Source organism: Balaenoptera borealis (assembly GCF_965194805.1).
Source record: "Balaenoptera borealis genome assembly, chromosome: 16".
Lineage (NCBI taxonomy): Eukaryota > Metazoa > Chordata > Mammalia > Artiodactyla > Balaenopteridae > Balaenoptera > Balaenoptera borealis.
In genome coordinates, this window is record NC_138872.1 from 80,009,034 (window position 1) to 80,025,350 (window position 16,317).

Consider the following 16,317-nt stretch of genomic DNA (forward strand, 5'->3'; position numbering starts at 1 on the left):
GCAGGGGGCCAGTCACATTCCCTGTGCGCAGCGCCTGGTCGTCTCCGCAGTGGGGCAGGAATTCGTGGTGTCCTGACTCTGAGCTCAAAGGGAGAGGCCTGGGATGCTGAAGGAAGCAGCAAGTCAGGTGTTCGAGACAGAGGGAGAGGGGAGAAGAGTGAACATAGCCTCACAAACTGCATTGTAATCACGTGTGTGTGTTGTGCTTTCCAGAATCTAAAACCGCTCCATAATTGTATGCCACGCTTTGCCAGCCCAGCTACTCTAGAATCCGATGCTCATTCATTGAACAGTTCTACTCAGTTGCTATACCTGATGCTCATTATCTGCCCTTGTGGGCTGACCCTGTAGTCAGGGAGATGGCCAGTGGGGAAAACGTATAGTATAATGTCAGGTAGTGATCAGGGCTGTGATGGGGGAAGGGCAGGGAGAGTGACCAGATACTATAGCGAGGCCAGGTCTCTCTGAGATGGTGACCTCTGAGCGGAGACCCGAATGAAGCGGGGGAGAGAACCCTGCAGGTAACTAGAAGAGAGTCCAGGCAGCCATATTAACATGTGCAAAGGCCCTGGGGCACGAGCAGGCCCGGAGACTTGAGGAGTAGTAAGGAGGCCAGCGTGACCGTGAAGTGCGAGGAAAGGGGAGAGCAGTGAGAATTGGGGTGGGAGTGGTACCCAGGGGAGAGATCGAATGGGACTAATCGACCAGGTTAAGGACGTTAGATTTTGTGCTGAGTATGACATGAAGTCGTTTGAGGGTTTTGATTAAGGAGGTGACAGAGTCTGACTTACTTTTTCAAAGCCTCCCTCTGGCTACTGTGTGGAGAACGGCCTGTTAGGCACCTCTCGCAGGGTCGGGCGTGCGGGAAGGCCGCCACGCAGCTCCCCTTGCTCTGCGCGCGGTCGCTTTAGACGCCTCCTCCAGGGCTGTGCTTTCTCTTCTGACTGCTGCGGTCGACTGGCGCGCCTGTCAAGAAACAGTCATTTCGTTTGGTGGGCATCAGTCCCCCCCTCGGTAAAGTAAGGGGTCCGGGCGGCCTGAGTCAGAAAGGTGGCCGGACAGGGAGCGGGCGGTCGTTGCTGCGATGTGAGGGGCGCCAGCTGGGGGCTCTCCGGAGTCAGCACATCGGCCCTGCCCGGAACCCCCAGGTTTCCAGCCGGGCTCTGAGATCATGTGGGACAGGTCCCCTCCCCTCCGCTTCTCCATGGCAGTAGGCTTGTGGGCCAGATGACAGTGCCACCGCCAGGGTTGGATAGAAAGATGTGACTAACATTGAATAAATATTCAGTGTGTTTATAAGTTAATGCTTAAATATAAACAGTACTCTCTGAGCACTAGATTGTCCTTTAACGTCAGATATCGAAAAGGGTAAGCTGAGATGACTCAGGAACTCAGCATGAGGAAAGCCCCTCAGATTAATAACGAAGCCAAGAACCAGGCTTGAGGGCCGTCCTGAACGGCCCGTTCCCGGCGGGTTGCACAGGTCAGCAGGGCTGATGCCCGGCCCTCCGATGACAGGGTGCTCGGCTGCAGGGCCCACCCTGTGGCTTCCTGGAGGCGGTGACAGCTAAGGGAAGTCAGATGTGAAGTAATCTCCCATTGCCCAGGTTGCCGAGCTGTGACTAAGGCATTCCTGACGGAGTCTGGAGCTGTGGTTGCAGTGAGGGCCACCCACTCGGTGACAGGGCACAATGCCGATTCCAGAGCCGAGCTGGCCTCGGTGATAAGAGGCAGAAATGCGCTGCTGGGGTTTTAGGTCCTCTCACCTCGGCCTTTGTTGACTCATATCTACATACCCGTCAGGTTTCAGTGGTGGAAGGACCAGTTGAGCACCTTTCAAGGGAACTAAGTAGGTTGGTGTGCTGGGGTCCCAAAGACCACCCTCTGGCTCAGTGATTCACAAGGACTTGCAGAACTCAGAAAAGCTGTTTTACTCCCAGTCACGGTTTATTACGGCAGAGGGAAACAGACTGAAATCAGCAAAGGAAGGACTCCCTAGGACAGAGTCTAGCAGGAGCCAGGCAGAAGCTTCCAGTTGTCCTCTGCCAGTGGAGTCACGTGACAGTGCTTGATTCTCCCAGCAGCCACGTGTGGAAGCCCACTCGAGCCTTGGTGTCCAGGATTTTTATTGGGGGTCAGTCTTGGAGGCAACGGGCGCCCAAGTGCCTAAGCTCACCTCCAGCACCCCAGAGGTGACACCAGTATGATGTGATTCAGAGCCCCAGGTGTTCCCCTAAATGACATCATTAGCATAAGCTATGTGCGTGACCCAAGGTCTCAGGCATATGGAGACATCTTATCAGGCGGCACATTCCGAGGCCTCAGGGGTTATTTCCTTGGAGCCATCCAAGGGCCAGTCCTGAAGACCTTTGGAATGTGCAGGGTTTAGGGCCTGCCGGGCCTGCCACACAGCTGGGGAAAGGGTTTGCTGTGAAGCGGCCCCTCTACCGTGTGGAAGCAGTGCCTCTGCTGTGTCCTTGTGGGGCCGGAGGATGCTGGTACAGGGAGTCTGTGGCTTCCGTTCCCTGTGTTCGCAGGAGGCCCAGTCCTAGTTCCCGCTGTAGGCTGCACCCAGGTGTGCCCAGGGCTGTGCAGGCACCGTGCAGGCCACGTGCCCTCTTAGTCCTGGTCCAAGGCTGCAGCTGCTGCCCCGAGGCTCTGCTAGTTGCTGCAGCCCTTGGGGCGTGAGCCCCAGACCAAAGCCTTCAGGGGGCTTCCCAGCAGGCCTCAGATGGACCCTGCTGACGTCTGTCGTTCTGTCTCCCAACAGTTTCTTGATCAACATGGGAGACTCCAGTGTGGAGGCTGGCGCCACCGCATCTGACACGGTGGCTGAAGAAGTGTCCCTTTTCAGCACGACGGACGTGATCATGTTCTCCCTCATTGTGGGTCTCCTGACATACTGGTTCCTCTTCAGGAAGAAGAAAGACGAAGTCCCCGAGTTCACCAAAATTCAGACCACGTAAGTGACTCGCTCAGGATCCCTCGAGAGCACATCTCTGCCATCCCAGCAGTGCTTGGGCAGGAGCGAGCCAGCTGAGAGATGCAGGGTCTCTCGTATCGTGTCGGGCTGCGTCTTGGGTTTTGCCTTATTGATGGGCTCTGCTTTGGATCCACCTTCATAATCCCTTATGTTTACTCTGCGTTTCACAGTGTTCAGGGTCCTTTGATACCTGTTTCTTATTCAGGCTTCACAGGAACCATTCAGAGTAGAAGGCACCTTGCACAGACAGGTAACCTGAGGCTCAGGGCGTTAAAGGTCATCAGCGTAGGGCAAGGTGTGGGGAAGGGGCACAGAGCTTCCGTGCCCCCTCTGGGGTGCCACCCTCCCAGCCCCTCCATGTGTTCGGCAACCCCGAAACTCTCCAAACCCCATCCTTTTGGGTTTTTATGAAGGTTTTGTTATGTAGGCATAATTGATTAAATCATTGACTATTGGGGATTAATTCAGCCTCCAGGCCCTCTCCCCTCCCCGGAGGTCAGTAACCCTAAATGAAGGCAGTGACCCTGCCCTCACCGGGCTCTTGTGGGTGACGTTTATGACGTCACCTAGCACTGGTTCTGCCGCAAGGCAGCTGCTTAGTGTTTGTGTCAGCAAGTATCTCGTACCAAGCAGTACGCTGGGCGCTACAAGTATGCAAAGGTGGCCTTTACATTAAAGAGGCTAAGAAATCAGGACATTGAAAGATACTTTTTGAAAAATGGTTTATGAAATGCTTTCGCGTGTATGATCTAATCAGGGCCTCTGCGACAGCAGTGCCGGCTCGGTGGGGGGGGGACGGCCTCATCGCTCATGATGGAGGGAGAGGCCAGGTGCGGGACACACAGGCTCTGGGGACTCCAAGAAGGAATGTCCCCTTGGAGGGATCGGGAAGGTGTGCTGCTGGAGGGGGGCCACACCCCGAGACTTCGAGGGCTTTGTCAGCAGAGGGCCAGAGGGAAGCTGGGAGGCTGGGCAGGTGAGCAGGGTCCAGCCTGTTCCCTAGGGGCTGGACAGGCCCATTCCTGGTGTGGCAAAGTAGTTTTGCTGAAAAGATATGGCACTCGGGATAAGGGGACCAGTGTCCCAGGGCCCAGTTTACAGTAGCCCTGCGTTTCCTTGTCTGTAGGATGGAGGTGTGTCCCCACCCCCATCCCCGAGTGAGGCTGAGCCGCGGGACAGCGTGGGGCCGCCAGCCTCCCCGTCCCCAAGATCTCTGGCCTCGCAAGATGGACTTGAAACAAAACTCCTGGACTTGTATCGTGTGGATTCTAATTGTTTCTCTTTGCCAGGATGCTGAAGCGATATTTCCCTCTTCATAATCCTAAAATTTTAACCCTATATGTTTAAATCCCCTTCTCATCCCTTATTATATCATGTTGAATACCCCATGGCCAGGGGTTCTACGTGTACACTGTACAGGGAAACTGTTATAGTGCAGTGGTTAGGTTCTAGGCCCTGACACTGGGTAATGAAGGTTTGAGTCCTGACTCTACCATGTATTAGCCATATGACATTTGCCCTCACTTAATCTTTTGAAGTCCGTGTCCTCAACTGTAAATTGGAGATAATAATAGAACTTACCTTATAGGGTTGTAAAAATTTAACGGCATAAACCATCATAGAGCTCTTTGCCCAGGTCCTGAAGCCCTCCAATGGTATGTATTTATGGTGCGCAGGCTTCTCATTGTGGTGGCTTCTCTTGGCGCAGAGTACAGGCTCTAGGGTGTGTGGGCTTCAGTAGTTGTGGCACGTGGGCTCAGTAGTTGTGGCTCATGAGCTTAGTTGCTCCGCGGCACGTGGGATCTTCCCGGACCAGGGATCGAACCCGTGTCCCCTGCATTGGCAGGCGGATTCTTAACCACTGCGCCACCAGGGAAGTCCCTATTCTTATTATTAATACCATCTCCAGTCTTACAAGAGCCCTCCAAGGACACCATTATTACCCCATTTTGCAGAGGAGGAAACTGAGGCACTAGTGATTGAGGAGTTTGCCCGCGGCCACCTAACTCACAAGTAGCAGAGCTGCCTTTTGAACCCAGATCTACAAACTCCACACCCCCTGTTTTCCCCGCTTTGCCATGCTGCCTTCCGTCTCTTAAGAGGTAATTAATATCCCTATTTCAATGATGAGAAAACTGAGACTCAGAGAGGTCACTTAGCTGATACATCTGGGCCACCAGCTAGATGGTGGCCGCCACCTCCTGCTAGAAATCCCGCACTGTTGCCCCTGCCCACTTGTACTTTCAGTGAACACAGGTGGTTTTGGCCACGGCACGGTGCCTCCCTTACCCCACCAGGTCAGTGGAGGGTGATTAGTGTGGGGACTGGACGCGCCCAGGGTTGTACCAGGAGTTCTCACCACGACCCCCAGTGGCTTCTAGTTGGTCTTCTAAGGCCTTTTCAGGCCTTCACCACCTGGGATGGTGAGTCCAAACCTTGGGGCATGGATGTTTTTTAAAAACCAAGCCAACGGGAACAATTGTGTCTGAGCAGCAAGCACCGGACACACACCTGCAGCCCCTGAGCCTGGACTTACAGGTGCAGCGGATTCAGAAGGAGTCCCTGTGTTCACAGGTGAATGTCCCAGGCACGCCGGCCTCTGGGGCCCTCACCACCAGGCCGGATTTGGCTTCGGAACCTCAGGAGCCCAGGGAGGGCTTAGAGGGAAGGTCAGTTCTGGAAGGCCTCCTGGGTTTTTTTCATAAACGATTTACTGAAGTACATAACAGGCAGACATAAAAGTATACAGATCATAAGCACACAGTTTGATTATTTATCACAAAACGGATAGAATCATGTAAGAAACGGCCCCTCTTCCCCCTCCAATCCCACCACCCCCAGGTCACCCACTCTCCTGCCCTCTCGTGACATAGACGAGTGTTGTCTGTGTCCCGGGATGTGTAGTATTTGGCCATTCTTTCTGAGATTTCTCCATGTCGTGTGTAGTCATAGTTCTCTTGTTCTCATTGTTGCACAGTGTTCTGTTGTGGGAATAAACTGTAATTTATTCATTCCCATCATGATGGCCCTTTAGATTGCTTCCAGCCTGGGGCACTGTTACCAACAGTCCTGCAGGGAACATCCTGGTACATGTGGATGTGGTTCCCGTGTGGATGTGGCTCCCATGTGGACGTAGCTCTGTTGGGTGTGTGTTGGGTGTGGAGTTGGGGGTCAGAGGGAAGGCTCATGTGCGGCTCTGTTAGATATAGCCAGTTTTCCAGCATCCAGTCCCACCCCCAGCATGTGGGGTTTCAGTTGCTGCCCATCCTCACCAACACTTATTTTTGTCAATTAAAAAATTTTAGCCATTCTAGGGAATTCCCTGGTGGTCCAGTGGTTAGGACCCCGTGCTTTCACTGTCAGGGGCCCAGGTTCGATCCCTGGTCAGGGAACTAAGATTGTACAAGCCATGCAGTGCAGCCAAAAAAAAAATTTTTTTAATTGAAATGAAATAAAATTTTAGGCATTCTAATGGGCATGTGGTGGTAATTGTTTTAACCGCATTTCTCTGATGTCCAGTGACCTTTTCATATGTTCGTTGGCCACGGAGGTATCTTTTGTGACAGTACATTCAAGACTTGGCCCATTTTTTTCCTGTCGGGCTATTGGCCTTCTTGTTGATTTGTTACAGTTCTTTGTATATTCTAGATCTGAGTCCTCTGTTAGATATCTATGTATTGTCAATATCTTTCTGTAAAGTTGCCTTTTTACTCTCTTCATAGTGTCTTTTTGTGATCAGAAGTTGTGCCTTAAACTGGCCCCGTTTGTCAACCTTTTGGTTGGCCTGCACCTTTATGGTTAATGCTCTTGTGTTCAGTTTAAGAACTCTTATCTTATGGTCATGAAGCTTTTCTTTTGTATTTTCTTCTAAAAGCTTCACTCTTGTAGTTCTTATCCTTAGATCTGCCGTCAAGCTGAAATTGATTTTGGTATCAGCAAATTGTCAAGGCGCTTCGAAAATCATTTTTTCCTGTGGTTATCCATCCACTTGACCCAGCACCATTTATTGAAAAGGGTTATTCTTTTCTCACTGCACTAAAGCATCCCTGTAGATATAAATCAGGTGACCGTATAGATGGGGGTTGATTTCTAGACTACTTGTTCTGTTGATCTGTTTTCTGTCCTTTCGCCAATACCACATGTTCTGCTTTCTATGATTTTATAGTAACTCTTGACTTGGTAACTGGTAGTCTAGGTCCTCCAGCTTTGTTCTTCTCTTTTAAGATTCTCTTGGCTTTTTTTGGGCCCTGGGCATTTCCATATAACTTCTAGAATCAGCTTGTCCAAGTCCACCAAAACAAACAAAAAAACCTTCTGGGATTTTAGTTGAGATTGGGTGGAATCTATAAATTAATTGACATCTTCCAGTATTGAGCCTTCTAATCAGTGAACATGATTTTATCCCCCGGGGAGGTCTTTTGAATGGTTTATAATAGCAATTAAACACTGGTTAAAGAGGAGCAGTTACGAGCAGCGCATTCTCTTAACCATAATCATTTTAAAAGTCGCTCTTTCATCTCTCCTCCCACTGGCTCCTCAGCCTTTGCTCAGCTTGTACCTCTGGGCAGAGCACCGGGGCCAGGGCAGCTCCTGATGGAAGGGAGCCCGGGGGGGATGGTGGCTCCCAGAGAAGTCTGAAGCTCAGGGAACCTCTCCGTGCCCCCAAGTGCTTTGTTCGTGCATGTAATGCAACACCCCTCTGGCTGGGTGGGAATTTGTTTCTGTTTCTGTCTCCCATAATGCAGAGGGCGCATCCCTTTCCTGTCTGGGTCCCTCGCTCTGTGCAGGGCCTGTCGGAGTGAAGATACTCAGAGAAAGGCCGTTGAATTAGTAAATGCTAAACCTGCACGTGTGTCTGCCTCTAAGGCAAACTAGCTCACAGTCTGGGTGTGGCTTATGCTAAAATTTTTTTAATTTTTAAATTAGAACATTGAAAACCCTGGCAATTCCACATAAAGGTCACTTATAGCTTCTTTTGGAAAAAAAACAAAACAAAACAGGGGACCTGACCCCACGGAGCCCCCCGTGACACCTGCCAGCAGAGGCTGAGGCTGAGCGGGGCCACCCTTCTAGATGGGGGCTGCACCACAGCCTGTGCCCCCCAGCCAGCCCTAGCTGCGCTCCTCCTCGGCTCTGCTCACAGCCCCCCACCCCCCTGCAGTCTGCTTCACTTGCAGCGCCTGAGTGCTTTAAAGAAAAACAAAGCTTTTTATTATGGAACACTGCAAGCAAACACCAAAGCATGGAGCATAGGAGAGGGAACTCATGCACCTGTCACCCAGTTTCAGCAACTATCCGCTCCTGGCCAGTCATGCTTCCTTCCCCTTCCCCACTGTTGCTGGATTATCTTAAAGCAAGCGTGTAATTTCATAATTAACCCTATAATTCATATGAATTATGAATAAAGAAATCATATGATTTCCTAGGAAATTGGAAATATTTCCTATGAAATTATGTGGAAATATGAACTACGAGAATATTTCAGTCCTCTCAAACTCAGGGACTCCCCTTTTTAAACCTAACACAGAGCTATCCTCCCACCCCTGTAAGTTCACAGTATGTCTCAGTATCATTGGATACTCAGCCGGCATTGTTCGTAGCTCCCTGAGTGACTGATGAATTTTTTTTAACCTTTTTTTTTTTTTAATTCAGTATCTAAACCCACACATTGCAATTGACTACCGAATCTTTCAAGTCTCTCTTTGGGAGGTCAGGTCTATTGAGGTGTAATTTACATGCAGTAAAATTCACCTTTTTAAAGTGTACAGTTTGATGCATCCTGACAGGTGTGTGCAGTTGTATAACCAGTGTTGCAGTCAAGATACAGGACGCGCCACATCCCAGAAAGCGCCCCCCCCCCGCCCAGGTCCCATTGCAGTCGCCACCCCCCAGCCCCACCTCTGGCAACCACCGATCTGATTTTTGTCCCTGTAGTTTTACCTTTTCCAGACTGTCATGCAAACGGGGTTATGTCATCACAGCCTCTGGTGCCAGGCTGCTTCCCCTTAACATAATGTCAGGTCTCTCTCAGTCCGTGGGCTTCCTTCCATCCCTGTGATTCCCTCGCGGCATTTTTGTTGAAGAACCCAGATCATTTGTTTCCCAAAGTTTCCCACAGTCTAGAATTTTGCTGCCTGCATCCCACTGGGGGTTGCTTCTGAGAAGCCACAAAAGAGCTCATTTTCCACCGTGACCTTCGTTTGACGGCCTGCTCTTCCCAGAAGGGCCGGGAAAGCCAGGAGTCAAGGCTACCGGCATCATCTCTATCCATCTTTTTTTTTTTTTTTAATGCACAAATCTCATTTATTTATTTATTTATTTATTTATTTATTTTTATTTATTTTTGGCTGTGTTGGGTCTTCGTTTCTGTGCGAGGGCTTTCTCTAGTTGTGGCAAGTGGGGGCCACTCTTCATCGCGGTGCGCAGGCCTCTCACTATCGCGGCCTCTCTTGTTGCAGAGCACAGGCTCCAGATGCGCAGGCTCAGTAGTTGTGGCTCACGGGCTTAGTTGCTCTGCGGCATGTGGGATCTTCCCAGACCAGGGCTCGAACCCGTGTCCCCTGCATTGGCAGGCAGATTCTCAACCACTGCGCCACCAGGGAAGCCCCATCTCTATCCATCTTTATCTCCTTTTTCCACACCCAGCTCAGGGCCACTCTTTCTAGAGAGGGGTCCTTGGCTCTGCCGAGCACGACGATAGAAACACCAATGGGTTTTACAAAGAGAAGAGCGCAAGGAAAGGCCCCTGTGGCCGTGGAGGGTGGACAGTGCCCGAAGTGTCCTGCATCCGTGGAAATGGCGAGGCTGTGGGCTCAGGACGTTCACGCCACCCTGAAAGCACAGGCGTGGGTTTTCTGATGCCACCTGACCACCAAGGGACCTCTCCTGTCCCTTGATGAGATTGGGGTAGTTTTGCTGTTCTAGCCAGTGCCCGAAATCTTGAACGTGGCCTGTCTGGGAAAGTGATGCAGAGCCGAGTGTCATCGGACCTTCTGACCTCTCTGGGCATTACCAGGGCACTCGGTGCTGGTGGCTCCATCTCTGTGGGCCGGGCACCAGGGCACAGGGACATGCGGCATCCTCGGGGGCTCACATGCAGTTGGGGCACGTGAGGATGGTGCAGTGACGATGCTCGAACAGCCCAGGGCGCCACCGGGGAGGGGGCTATGTCAGGATGGAGGTGCCCCCGGAGCTGAGTCTGGGAGGCTGAGTAGGAAGCTGGGCCAGGGCTGTGTGTGCAGAAGCCCAGGGCAAGCAAAGCAGGGCCTGCTCTGGGAAGGACGCGTCTTGGTAGAGCCTGGGTGTAAGTCGCCAAGGGAGTCAGGGGTCATGAAGGGAACTGAGATAGAGCAGAGGCCAGAGGATGGATCTACAGGGCCTTGGGGTTTTATCTGACCCTCGTGGGGAGCCGACGGGAGGGCTGGTGCCAGGGCAGCCCTGAGACCAGCCATTCCTGAATGCAGTTTGGAGTGGATTGGAGGAAGGTCGTCGGGAGGCGTTGGCGCTGACCAGGGCCCACGGTACAGATGGCAAGCAGGGCACGGAGAGCAGCAGTGCCAGTGGCCCAGAGAGAGGATGTGTGCTGGGGCTTTCTAACACTTTAATTCTTGCACCCCTGTTTTACAAGAGGCAAAGCTGATTCGGGGGGAGGTGAGTAGCTTACCCAGGGCTGAGAATGAATAAGCCCCGGAGCAGGACTTCACTCCCCATGCCGTTGCCCCGACTCCTGCTAGCCCCCCGCCCCGGCCCTGTCGTCGTCGCCCCTCCCACCCCACTGTCCTTTCAGGGCCACTTTGTCTGTGACTAGAGCCACGTCATCCCAGTGTCAGAGGACGTGGCTTTTCCTCTGTCCTGGACAGGCTGGGTGACCCTGAGCAGTTTCTTGGGCCTCGGTCTCTGCACAGTAGCGCTAGCCCTGCCTGGCACCCAACTGGCCCAAGAGAGGGCAGGCCACCCGGGCCACGGCACGTTGTGGAGCCCCGACGGGCACGGTGGTGAATACGTGTTGAAGGCCGTGTGGGTAGGGGGTCCACCAGGGGAACAGCAGCCCCCTCGAGCCTTGGAGCACCCTAAGTGACAGGGAGGAGGCTCCCTGGGAAGGGCAGTGAAGTGGGACCGGCGACTGCTGTGTCAGCCTCCTGACCGATGGGGTGGCCGGGCAGGTGCGGCCGTGCTCTGCACAGTGGGAGCAGATGCGAAGCCGCGGGGGCCCTGGGCTTTCACAGGCTTGGAGTTGCTGCTTCAGCCCCGAGCCTCACTCCCCTCCGCTGTCAAATGGGGTAGAATCCTTTGCCACTTCACAGGGTGGGGACAATTAAATGAAGTAAAATAAAAAGCATACAGGAGGCGCTCAGTAAGTCGTAGTTCCTCTTCCCTTTTTTGTCTTTGACCAGCGGCCTCTCACACCTGCTTCAAGCTCCCACCTGTCCTCACTGGCCTCCATTGGCGCTGGTTCCCGTTCTTGGCCCCGTCAGTGGAGAGAGCTGCTGTTTTTTCTTTAAGCTCCAGCGGACCACTTTGTCTTCACCAAAGGCAGCTCTTCCAGACCATTAGCTTTCTGCCACGAGGCTCCGGGCCGGCTCTGCCCCATTCCAGCCGCCTGCTCAGCTCTCGTCCCCTCACCCGTTGTGCTGCCCTGGGGACCAGAGAACTTGTCGCCACACGCTAGGCTCTGGAAGGGAGCCGTTCAAAAGCAACTGCCCTGTGTGTCGCCAAGGGCAGGGGAAAGTCTCAGAAGAAATCAGTTCCGCTCTGCAGAAAATTTAAATTTCAGAATAACCCTTCTGAGCCCTGCCTGGGACTGGAAACAAAATGAATCACGCTGGGCCATCGTGGTTCATCTCTGTCCAAGTGACTCAGTGCTTTTGTCCACCCTCCCTCTCGCTTCCCCACCCGGCGGGCTGCAGTTGACTTCCGAAGCCTGAACCAGAGACACTCCTGCTCCCAATTTGGGAGCAGAGAGCCCTAATTGGAACCATTTGTGCTCCATTCTGGAGCCGCGTGGTCTCTGGGCTCCGTGCCTGGGTCGGCTGCGGCCTCTCCTGATGGGCCGTTTGTACTTGGATGCCTTCGAAGGGGGCTCCTCACTTGCAGACGTCTCAGCAGCGAATGCGGTGCCCACCTTGCTGGGTGTTCCCCGCGCTGCGCGACAGGAGGCCGACACGTGCTGGTTCCACAGCGCACTCTGCCCCCAGGTGACTGGACCCAGCATCGTAGGCTCTGTTACCCACAGTTCTTTTGTAGGGAGGGAGGTGGGAACCAGATCTAATTCAATGTGATCCTGAGGCGCCCCGGCAGCAGGCTCGCTGCGCTCCCTTTATGGGGAAACGGCCCTGCCATAGCAACCTGCACCACCGCCTTCCAGTGTCCAGAGGAGCTTTGTTCCGCCTGCACGACTTACTTTTTTTTTTTTTTTTTTTTAATGGGAAAGGGGGAGGATGTGGGTGGGGAGAAAGGGCTCTGATATAAACAGTTACCAAGGAGACCCGAGCCGGGGTTGGAGAGGTTTCCTCCTTCCCTCGGTCCATACAGAAGGAGGAGGGGTGTGTGCCAGACGCAGGGGCTCACGGGAGGTTCCAGCCCAGAGTCCTGGTTCCTCCCTGCTGGAGCCGCCAGACGCAGCAGCTTTCCCAGGCTGCGGGGACCGAGGCAGGCAGGGGCTCAGCAGGGCTTCCGAGAGGACCGGGGTGTCCGGGAGGATGTTCGGTGTCCGCGGGCCGGTGTGCCCGCTGCCAGCACCGGCGGAGAATGGACAGAGCCCGACTCGCTAGCTGCTGGCTCCCCGCCCGTCTCCAGGAGAGCAGCACGCTGCCTTTTCCCTCCAGTCCAGAGGTGAGAGTAAGAAACCATGGGGTGCACGTACTCATCTCTGCAGGACGAGCCCATCCTGAGAAGGTCAGTTCCAGACAGTGTCCGGGCAGACGGCGTGGAGGCCCGCGGGCACCCCTACTCAATGTGGCTGGAACTTCTTCCCCGGGCAGGGATGCCCGGAGGCACGAGGAGGGCGCTGTGTAGAGTTGACCGCAGACTCGGGGCCAGTCCCGGGGCGCTCGCCCAGGTGCGGCCACCCTGGCTCCTTCGGTCCCGGTTTGCAGGCTGCATTTCTCTGCTTCCAGAGGAAGGAGTTTAGACCGGAAACCAGAAGGGCCCCCATCACCCACTCCTCGGCCTGTGAAAGATCGGGTTCCGAGTGCACATCCGGCACGAAGCTGTCAGGAGGGGTGAAGCCAGCCGAGGGCGCCCAGGTGTGGACCTGCTCGGGGCCCGGCAGCCGGGCGTCGCGGTGGGCAGCGGCGGAACCCGCCTGGTGTAACCGGTGGGAAAGTGGGGAGCTGCCCCGCGCCGGGCAGTGACTAGAGGCACGGACAGTGTCTTCCCCCACCTCCACGGGTTTCCCTTTTCCCTCAGGGGCTCTGGGCGTGATCCTCCTTTTCCCCACGGGCCGAAGCTAATGACGGGACTGGTGCTGCCTTCAGAAGTGCACACCCTTCTCAGGAGCGCCCTTCCCCTGGGGGCGGGCGCCCTAGCACCTCCTGCCCGCCCTCCGACACCCCCAGCGAGACCCGCGTGGAGGGCCCCCCCCAGCCCTTGCTGCCGGCCCGGAACATCTGCCCTGTGCAGCTGCGTGGGCGCCCCCCGGCCCTCCTCCCCAGAGCTCAGCTCCCACCCACTGCTTGGGTCTCATCCAGGAGCCCCTCGGCTGCCGCTGCCACGGCTTTCCCTCCTGGGAGCCGCCCTCCTCTCTGAGAACAGAGCGCAGCCCTTCCGCGGGGCCTTTGCTGGGCTCTGCGGCCACAGTGCCTGCTCCCTCAGGAGCCCCGTGGCATGGCGTCCGCTCCGTCCATTTGGTCTTCGCACACCTCACCCTGTTGAAATCACAGAGTGACCCAGACAGCTTTCTTCTGCCCTCCTTATCCTCGAGAGTTAGACAAGTTCCAGGTGCTGAGCGAGACCGTGGGGTGGCTGCAGACGCCGAGATGCAGTGTTTTCCATAGAGGAACCCGAGGCCTCAAGGGGCCCGACTTGTCCGGTCATAGGCCCATTTGGTGGCAGAACCAGAATTTGAACCCAAGTCTCTGCTCCTGGTGCGTGGCCCCTCCCCTTCCTCCGTGATTCTCCTGGGCTCTTTCTCCAGCCTGGCGATGGGCCCTTGGAAGGTGGAGGCTGCCTCGCGTTTAGTCTCACGCCCTCAGCACCGCCCAGAGCACACGTCACCCGGAGATGGAGAAAGGGCAACCGGGCGCTCCCTGGGCGGTGGGGTCCCTCTGGTCCCTTTCTTCGGCAAGGCCCCAAATCTGCTCAGATGTAGCTTCTGTGGAAACCTCTGTCCTTTGAGAAAAGAGAGCTTCTCTACTGACGTCAGACCCTCTCAGGTGGGTAGGGGGGCCTCCAAAGGCCTCCAGGCCACCTCAGCCAACCTTCTGCTGGGCAGAGACTCAGGACTGACCCCCCGAGAAGCCCATAAAACGCCATGTGCTGAGTGCCGGACATTGTGCTGATTGCAAAGAGATACACAGGTAGCTCCCCCCAGATGGTGAAACCCAGACCTCAAGTTGAGCAATGAGAATACGCTGAGGCAAGTGCCTGGACGGAGGCCTGAAGACGTACTGAAGACGGTGACAAACAGCCTTATGCCTGAGCGGCAGGGAAAGGTGCTCTGGAGAGGAGCTTAGGCCTGGTGTCTTCAGGGATAAGCAGGAGTTGGTGGCAGAGGGTTAGAAGAAGGACACTCTAGGCCAAGGCGTGGTGGGTCCAAGGGCACGATGGAACCAGGGAACGGCGGGCTGGTCACTGTGGCCAGAGCATTTGGAAGGTGGAGGGGGGTGGATTCTGGACCGGTGGGCCCCTTTCTCTTACTTAGAATAGCTTCTCTGATGTGGGTCTCTACCCAGGGTGTAGCTACTCTAGTCATCCTCCCCATAGCCTTCCAAATCAATCCATCTATATCCACCCACAGCTGTTTCTTAAAATAGCAAGTAATTTGTATCTTCTTAGTACAAAAGCCTTACATTTTCATTGTAGCAAAGAAAAGAGTGGAGGAGTTGGGAATAGAAATTAGCGAGAAAAAGAAACAAAAAAGACTCATAATTGCTCAACCTGAGGACAGAACAGCTCTTAACACATCAGCATCTACCCTTCTGTACCTTGCATTTACACAAAAACGAGATTGTGTCACCTGTGTTACTTTGTAGCCTGCCTTTCCCATTTGACAGGAAGGTCAGGTGATGGTCTGTGCTGTTCGGTACAGAGCGGCGTGCGTCACAAGGCACTAGGCTGTTCAGCCTCTCCCCTGTCTTCAGACGTCTGAATGTGTATTTGAATATAAAATGTATTTTTAATTATAAAAGTAACAGAAAACAAAAATTTGGAAAATTAGGGAAACCCTCTCACCCGTTATCCTAACGCTCCCGTGTCCTCTGTCTAAGATGCTGGTGTGTTTCTCTTCAGGCCACTTTTCTATGAACAGTTAATCATGTGCGTTCTACTTCTAAGGACACAGATTCTGCTTTTCCTAGAAGAGGGCAAGTGTGAGGGAAGATGCATTGGTTACCCTGCTGGCTTGTTTCTTGCTTGGCTTTGTGTCGTCTAAATTTCTCCCGGAGCGTCCGCTGTGGCCCGTCCACACATGGAGAACTGGCAACGGTCAAGAAATTGATGAAGAAGAGTCCCATATAAGTGAATATTCCAAAACTCAAGCCTGGCCCCTTTTAGGTGTCAACTGAATGCATTTACTTTGTTTTCATTTTTTTAATTGAGGTGAAATTCACACCCCTTAAAATTCAGGGCTTTCACCATTTTACAGTGTACAATTCAGTGGCTTTTAGTACAGTCATCGTGTTGTACAAGCATACCGCTACCTAATTCAAAACCTTTCATCACCCCAAAGGGAAACACTGTCACTCCCCACCCCTCCCCCCAGCCCCTGGCACCACAAGTCCACCTCCCGTCACTATGGATTTGCCTATTCCAGACGTTTCCTATAAACGGAAATTGCATTTAGTTTTGTACCTGCTTTTTTTCTCATGATTTTTCATCAGAAACATTTGTCTAGGTTGCTGGTATTTAACCATCAGTTTAAATTTACATCTGATCTTACGTTTAGTGGGTAATATATTCTCATGACTCAGAATTCAAAGCTACTCAGTGGTGGAATTCGTGTCATAGTGCGCCTTGCCTCCTTTCCTAATGGTGTGTCTTGGTGAGCACGCCGTGTTAGTGCTCATACAGACAGACAGGGTTGTAGGTTATGTTGTAGTTTAGGCTGCACACAACTAGAGGGTTAGTGAAGACGCGGCCATTCGTGGCTGGGCGCGGGCAGAAGTTGGACATGTGGC

The 16,317-nt window shown here is 53.7% G+C and overlaps 1 protein-coding gene across 6 annotated transcripts in view; it reads left to right on the top strand.

Annotated features, from left to right (window-relative positions):
- Window positions 1–16,317, top strand: part of POR (cytochrome p450 oxidoreductase) — a 74,380-nt gene that overhangs the window by 43,749 nt on the left and 14,314 nt on the right. For 4 of the 6 annotated variants that reach the window (XM_082360246.1, XM_082360245.1, XM_082360243.1 and 1 more), the window contains one exon: window positions 2,771–2,962. In XM_082360246.1, the coding sequence (XP_082216372.1) occupies window positions 2,784–2,962 (179 nt within the window). In that variant the 5' untranslated portion in view covers window positions 2,771–2,783. Of the gene's footprint in view, window positions 1–2,770; window positions 2,963–12,292; window positions 12,878–13,098; window positions 13,228–16,317 lie in introns of those variants that run through there. The other 2 variants (XM_082360248.1, XM_082360247.1) reach the window with 2 other exon arrangements.